The sequence below is a fragment of the Tupaia chinensis genome, unplaced genomic scaffold (genome assembly GCF_000334495.1).
Source record: "Tupaia chinensis unplaced genomic scaffold, TupChi_1.0 Scaffold141231_1, whole genome shotgun sequence".
In the NCBI taxonomy this organism is placed as follows: Eukaryota; Metazoa; Chordata; class Mammalia; order Scandentia; family Tupaiidae; genus Tupaia; species Tupaia belangeri.
The window spans coordinates 1604553-1612442 of NW_006201094.1; the positions used below are offsets into that span (position 1 = coordinate 1604553).

Consider the following 7890-nt stretch of genomic DNA (forward strand, 5'->3'; position numbering starts at 1 on the left):
ACACACACACACACACACACACACACACTGCTTCTCACCCTCCTCTACTTTTTCTTGGAAAAGTTTTGACCTGTCATAGTTTTTCTCAGATGTGGTCTTTAGGATTCTAATGAAAGAACATTGCATTTCTTTAAATCCAGCATAGATTTCTTTGCCCTCTGGTTTTGAAATCATCCATCCATATCACAATGTTAGCTCATAATCTTGCTTAGCTTCTTTCAGGTTTTTCATCCAAGTTTCCTTTTGTTATACGAAGAGTTCAAAACCTTCCTGCTTATTACTGACTTCATTAGTCCTCTCTATTACTACATGTCGAAAGAGCAAGTCATTTTAGGGGCTTACAACACAGCCCACGGTATTTTGGTAGACATCTAAAAAGGCAATTCATCCACAGTGTATGGTTAACACGGGAGCTTAAACTCACACTGAAAACCAAAATGCACATCAGGAAAAAGTCTCATTTGTATACTGATGCACACATTGTCATCTGTGTGTTATTGTGAGTTATATAATTCTGAGTCCTGGAGGGTTGGGTCAGATTCTGGTGAGCAAAACCAATACATAGAGCTCCTTGTCATCATTGCCCTTGTGTTTTCACTGGACTATTTATGACTTATCATGCACAGGTAGCCTGAACTGGTTTTTGAAATACCCAGCACACTGATGAGATCATTTTTAGATAAAATAAGAATTATTAGAGATGAATTCACCTTTAACAAAAAGATATTTAATAGCCTATAAGTCAGGTTCTGATACCTCACCTATAATGAAATTTGTTTTCGTTCATTTTATTGACTAAATGTATCCATTTTTAAATTATAATTCTTTTAGCTCTCAATTTTTGTTTCAATCATTTAAAGCCAACTTTGATCTTTCAGAGGGAAGGAAAGAGGACAACTGGGCAGGCAAGTAGGCTGGCACCAGGTTATCAATGGGCGACCTAAACGTTGTATCAAAGCTGAGCAAGCCTCATAGCCTAGTGGTTAAAGGAGCTCGATCCCACATTACTGACAGTAGTTCAAACCCTGGCCCCTGGAAGCTTGAAAACAGGCTGGCTATCTGTGCACAGATAATAGTTGGTGCCCAAAATCCCAACAGGACGGGAAAAAGAAGGGACTGAGGCATGATCACGTCTCATCAGGAGAGAAGGGTGCTTTCTACCTTTCTCTCCTCTGTGTCTTTCTGATGAGTACACATGACCTGTGACAAAAAAAAGAAAAAAGAAAAAACCTGGTCTTGAGATGCTTATATATTTGAATAAATACATACTTGGTTTTTGTTTGTTTGTGCTTTTGTTTGTATTTTTAGAGATTTTTGCCAGAGACAAAGAGAGACAGAAAGCAAAAAGTCACCCCCCCACAGGGGACAGCAATGCCGCAATCCCTTCTCCTCCATTCTCCTCTTGAGATTTTGGGTACACACGCACATGCTGCAGGCGTGAGTTTCAAACCTCTAGGTCCAGGACCAGAACCACGGTTAACTGTGGGAGTCCAGTACCTTAACTGCTATGTCACCTGCTGGCCCTTAAATGCATACTCTTTTTGTAGAGGCTTAAATGGCACAACACTAATGACCCAGGAGACAAGATATGAAAGGTCTTCAAAATTTTATGGAAAGTGTATATTATGAAAAAACTCTGCATACATTTTAAATTTTTTTAAAGAATTATTTTATTTAACTTTATCGATTTATTTTAATTTGACTAGAGAGGGACAGAGTGAGAGAAAGAGAGAGAGAGGAAAAGTGAGAAAGCAAACCACCAGGTGCTGGACTCGAACCACAGTTGACCATGTGGGAGTCCAGCACCCTTAACCACCACACCACCTGCCAACCCTACATTTTTTAATTTTTTACATAAAAAATAAACTTATACTTTATTTTTCAATGAACGTTTTAAAAACTGATTTGCCAGAGGGCACATGCACTCACTGAGACAGAGGAAAAGACAAAATGAGAAAGCACCCTCTGCCCACTCCATGGTGAACGGTTACACCCGAATCCCCTCTCCCACCTTTCTCCCTCCTTGGTGGGACGCTGGGCATGCTCACACATGTGCCCAGTGCATTTCTCACGTTGCTGGATCTGGGACTCAAACTGCATTGTGACTACGGGATCCAGACACCTTAACCACCACACCACAGGCCACCCTCCGTGAACATTTTGATGTCCCTTGTGTATATTTCTTTTTTAAAAAAAATAATGACTTATTGGGACCAGCAGTTAGCATAATGGCTATGTCGCTGGACTCCCATGTACGGTTCGAGTCCCGGACCCGGTGGCTTAAACTCATGCCGGGCACATGTGTGTGTGTGCCCAAGATCCCAAGAAGAGAATGGAGAAGGGATTGCGGCATGGCCATCCCCACTGGGGGGTGATTTTTCACTTTCTGTCTCTCTGTCTTTCTGGCGAGTGCACGTGCCCTATAGCAAAAAACCTCTTCACAAAAAAATAAAACTAAAAATAAAAGAATGACTTATTTATTTAATTCCATAGGTTATTATAATTAGTTTTATTATTTTAATTTGACTAGAGAGAGACAGAGAAGAGAAACAAAGGGAAGCGAGAAAGCAAGTCACCGAGTCTGGGACTCGAACTGCTATCAGACATATGGGAATACAGCGTTCTTAATCACCATGCTACCTGCCGGCCCCCCCTATTTCAATCCAACTTCTGGGATTAAAAAGACCTTCAGAAATGTTAATACTTATAAAAAATTTCCTATAGATGAAAGGGGTTCAAAGGACCAGTTTTGTTTTTTTTTTTTAACCCAGGAAACGGACCTATTTAAAAACAGCAAGGTTTTTTTTACTACTTGAGGGCATTTGTGCTTGCCAGAGAGAGAGAGACAAAGAGAGGAAGCGAGCAAGCACCCACAGTGAGGCATGCATGCCACAATCCTTCTCCTGCTGGAATTTTGGACACACATGCTTATGCACTGGCATGGTCCTCCTGCTGGGATTTTGGACACACATGCTTATGCACTGGCATGCTTTTTCAGCCACTGATTGGGATTTGAACTGCAATTGGCTACATGGGATCTAGTTCCCTTAACCTCTAGGTTACAAGGCCAGACTTATAAATAGTATTTTAATATTACAATGTATGTGTAAGTAAACATATTTTTATGGTTAAATTGTATATCATCTGCATAACACAAAAGAGCTGTACTGTGTTTTTATGTATACGTTTCTTTTTTTTTTTTTCCTTTGGGAGAGGTTTTCGCTATAGGGCACGTGCGCTCGCCAGACAGACAGAGAGAGACAGAGAGACAGAAAGTGAGAAATCACCCCCCAGGGGGGATGGTCACGCTGCAGTCCCTTCTCCTCCATTCTCCTCTCGGGATCTTGGGCATGCATGCACACGCGCCCGGCGTGAGTTTTAAACCACCGGGTCCGGGATGCGAACCGTGGTCGACTACGTGGGAGTCCAGTGACATAGTCATTACACTAACTGCTGGTTCCCTGTATATGTTTCTTGATTTAGGCTGCAAGTGTTAGAGGGAAACATTCATTTCTCTTTTTGTAATTTTTAAATTTCTTTTTTATTTATTTAATATGTATGGGATTTTTTTGTTTGTTTTTTTTTTTTTTTTTTTTGGAGAGATTTTCGCTGTAGGGCGCGTGCGCTCGCCAGACAGACAGAGAGAGGCATAGAGACAGAAAGCGAGAAATCACCCCCCAGGGGGGATGGTCACGCCGCAATCCCTTCTCCTCCATTCTCCTCTCGGGATCTTGGGCACGCACGCACACGTGCCCGGCGTGAGTTTTAAGCCACCGGGTCCGGGACACGAACCGCGGTCGACTACGTGGGAATCCAGCGACATAGCCATTACGCTAACTGCTGGTTCCCAATATGTATGTATTTTTTAAATAATTATTTTTTAGAGGTTTTTGCTATAGGGCACATGCACTCACCAGAAAGACAGAGAGAGACAGAGAGATAGAAAGTGAGAAATCAGCCCCCAGGGGGGATGGCCACACCACAATCCCTTCTCCTCCATTCTCCTCTCGGGATCTTGGGCACGTACGCACGCCTCCAGGGCCGGGACTCGAACCACAGTCGACTACATGGGAGTTCAGCGGCACAGCCATTATGCTAGCTGCTTGTCCCTTAAAGAATTATTTATTTAATTTTATTTATTCATCCATTTATTTTAATGTGACCAGAGAGAGATACACAGAAAGAGAGAGAGAGGCAAAGTTAGAAAGGAAGCCACCTGGTCCAGGACTCGAACTGTGGTTGGCCATGTTGGAGTGTCCAGCGCCTTAACCACCACACCACCTGCTGATCCCCTATGTATTTGTGGTATGTATATTTTTAAGTTCAAAAAAATTTTTTTGCAATGTACAACAGTTTTTCCAAGCATGAATACAGTGTATATTAATCAAGTCAAATATATTACCATATACATAATTATCAACAGATTACTTTTCATTTGGGGTGAAAAACTCATTTAAAATAAAATAGACATATCAAATGCATCACATTTCCTGATCTTGTCACACTGGAGGTCATAGTGGGGAGAAAAAGCAAGCAGAAAGGCAAACTCGGGCATGACCACAAGAGGGCCACAACAGAGGGGCGTGTGAATCTACCACACCACGTGGAACACTACTCAGAGTCCTCGCTTGCTAGTTCGGTGACCTTCCCAGAATCAGAATACCAGGGAAAATGAGCACACTGGCTATGTTCCTCTTCCTGAAATTCAGGGAACGAAAGTCAGTGCAGTGCTCTTCCTCCTAGCGCATTGAAAGACTTCAGTTTGTACCAAGAATGTTATCTCCTCAGAGGACAATATCCCGGTGTTGCCCAAATTACTTACACGGAGCCAGCTCGGGCCCCTGGTGCCATGTCTGTTGTCTATGCTTGTATGTTGAAGGCAAGTTACATTTTAGCAAGGATCTGAAAGAAATGCCAATCTTTCCCTTCATCTCCTGGGTTTGTGAGTGGCTTTCGACGGGATAGGGTAGGAGAAACACACATTTCAGTGAGATTTAGAAGACTTCAATAGGAGAAAGTCAATGGAGGATATTTTACCAAAGCCAAAGCTCAAATGTCTCCATTAGTATTTTCAAAAGAAAACATGGAATTCTGGAAAAAGAGAAGGCCATGCATTTAGCCCAAGGAACTCACCCATTCTTATTACAGGGCACGACTCCCCAAAGGTCCAAGCCATCCCTCGTTAAGGTGCCTGTCTAAACAGAAACACACAGTCAGTTTACTCGGAAGATCTAGTGGCCCCCAAGGTAAGACGAAGAAGGTATGATTTGATGGGAAAATGCATGTCACGGGATCTGATCAAGGCCAGCACTTACAGAGGGCCCCAATGAGAAGGGTAAATGTCACCAGAAGCATCAATGACCTCATACCAGTTGTATGACAAGCTGGTATTTAACCTCTTTAAACCTGAGTGTCCTTCGTGGTAAAGAGAAGAAAACAGTATCCTCCTTATACGTGTGATAGGATCGCTCAGCAGACCGAGTGGTAGACTGAGTGGATGGGAAAGTCCTTGGGAAGCCTGTAAAAGCTATGAAATGGTGAGTCCCCGCTTTTATACGAGGGGTTAAAAGTGCATCATCAGAAATACGTAATGGAGTAGGATGTTTATCTACAGGGCACTGTTTGTGCAAAGACTCCACAGACGTGGTTTTCTGGTTGACGCCTACGTAGTAAAAAGGTACCGTGCAGCGGTGAAGAGTTCAGACGAAGTTGGAACACCAGCTGTGACCTGGGCAAGCTACTTAGCCTCTCTAAGTATCAGAGCCCCTGTCTGTAATGTGGTCACGATCTCACAGAGGTGTCAGGAAGATTAAATGAGCCGAGTGAAGTTCTTAGTTTAATACTTAGCCTACAGTAAGAGCTAGTAGCAGTGACACACTCCCGAGTAGGGCTCACGTTTCATCCAAAGTCAGGCCACAACCACCTCTCCCACTCCGTTCCTTTTTCCAAGTACAAGGATAATATGCTCTCATAAACAGGATGTCTATCCTTAGGATGCCAGTTCAATCACAAAATAATGGCAGATCTCTGATACTCCAGTAGCTATAAAAACAGCTGTGATCCTAATAACCCTAGAAATTCTCTTCCGTCAAAACTTTTATGTGCCATTTAATGAGTATGGACTTCAGTTTTGGAAGATGAATAAAGCTCTTGAGGCGGATGATGGTAGTGAAAATACACTTACCGCCAGTGGTCTGTGCACTTAAAAATGATGAAAATGCGAAATCTCGTGTTGTGCATATTTTACCACAATTTTTAAAACAAATTAAAAGAAGGCAACAACAAAGACAAAAACCTACAATGGCTCCTCACTGCCTAAAGTGCACGTTAAATTTCTTAGTAAGGTATTTGAGGTGTCCACAGATACCTTCTCCCATTGCTAATGTCCTGCTCTGGTCAAAACCACACCCACGGTCACTACCTGCATGCCCTTCACGTAATTTTATCATTTTACAGCCCCCACCTTCACCCCATCAGATATGTATACCTATTAAAAAGTACATTAGAGAAGGTAGAATAAGAGGCTGGCAGGGAATAACAGGCAGATAATCAAGGGAAGTTTTAAATAATAAATTATGGATGGAGAAATACAGTAAGAGCTTGGGGCTGGCAGGTGGCATGGTGGTTAAGGGCTCTGGACTCTCACATGGCTGACCCGGACCTGGTGGCTTGCTTTCTCAGTTTCATTTTCTCTCTCTCTCTCTCTCTCACTCTCGCTCTCTCGCTCTCTCGCTCTCTCGCTCCCACTCTCGCTCTCTTGCTCTGTCTCTCTCTGTTCAAATTAAAAATGTAAATAAATAATTAAAGATAAAAAGAGAAATACAGTAAGAGCTTGATATGGGGCTTTATTTTAATTGAGACTTACAGGGAAACAGTTTAATCAACTCCTTCTGTATTCATTCATTACTTCAGTAAATATTTATTGAACACTGTCTACATGTCAGGCAGTCATCTTAGTATTTGGAATACAGCGAAGATTGTCATAAATGTTTTTAATTTTGTTCTTTGTACAAGGGTTTTGATTGCGGAAGAACAGCATACTATTTTTCCTTCTCCATTTTGCTGTAGGACATATGTTTACAAGACAGACAGCGCATGTGGTCAGTGTGCCTTACAAGTCACCAGGTCTGGGGCACAAACCATGCTATCCGCTAAGTGGGATCTAGCTGCTTAGTGGGATCGACCATGCCACCAGCCTGCCCTGGGACAGCATATTATTTTAATGAATCCTTTTTTATAGAATAGGAAAGTTGGGAGGATCCTGAAAGATTCACCTATACAGACTCTACTCCCCGCTTCTCTGAACCCCAGAACCTGAGAACTTAAGAGACATGTCTTTCCCAGATCATGCACCCTACCAGACATCAAGGAATCAGGAAACCACATCCTGTATTCCCTGCCTCGTGAGAGGGTAAAAGCACCTGTACATGATGACAATGAGGATAAAAATGATGGCGAGAGTGAGGATGAAACCTACGTACCTTGTCAAAGCAGACAAGGTTTAGTTGTCCACATACATTGATCCTCTGGGGACTAATGCAGAAGATGCCTTTCTTCTTCAGCCTCCTCTGGGCATAGATAATGCCTGTGGTCAGAGCAGCAGGTAGAGCAGGAGGAACTGCAATGGTGATGACATCCAGGGCTTTCCTCACCACCTCCTCGGGAGGTTCCTGGAAGACAGTTCTTTAGCTGTTACAGATAAACCGGTGATAAACAGCGTTGTGCATATGGCTTTGTCCTTCCTTGTTTATTTCTTCAGGTCAAATTCTTAGAAATGGTATCAATGAGTTAAAGAGTATGCATGTGTATGACCCTCAATATCCTTTCCCAAAGCTTAGTGAGAAGAAGGCTTGTGGGGGCGTGGCGGAAGCCGCGGGGCGCGGAAAACAG

General features: G+C 42.8%; 1 protein-coding gene across 1 annotated transcript in view; it reads right to left on the minus strand.

Annotated features, from left to right (window-relative positions):
• The window catches only part of ATP13A4 (ATPase 13A4), a 168342-nt gene that overhangs the window by 72879 nt on the left and 87573 nt on the right, over positions 1-7890 (minus strand). Inside the window, exons 12-13 of the mRNA XM_027766130.1 lie at positions 7482-7670; positions 5134-5195 (exon numbers count right to left, since the gene is read on the minus strand). Coding sequence (XP_027621931.1) covers positions 5134-5195; positions 7482-7670 — 251 coding nt within the window. The remainder of the gene's footprint in view (positions 1-5133; positions 5196-7481; positions 7671-7890) is intronic.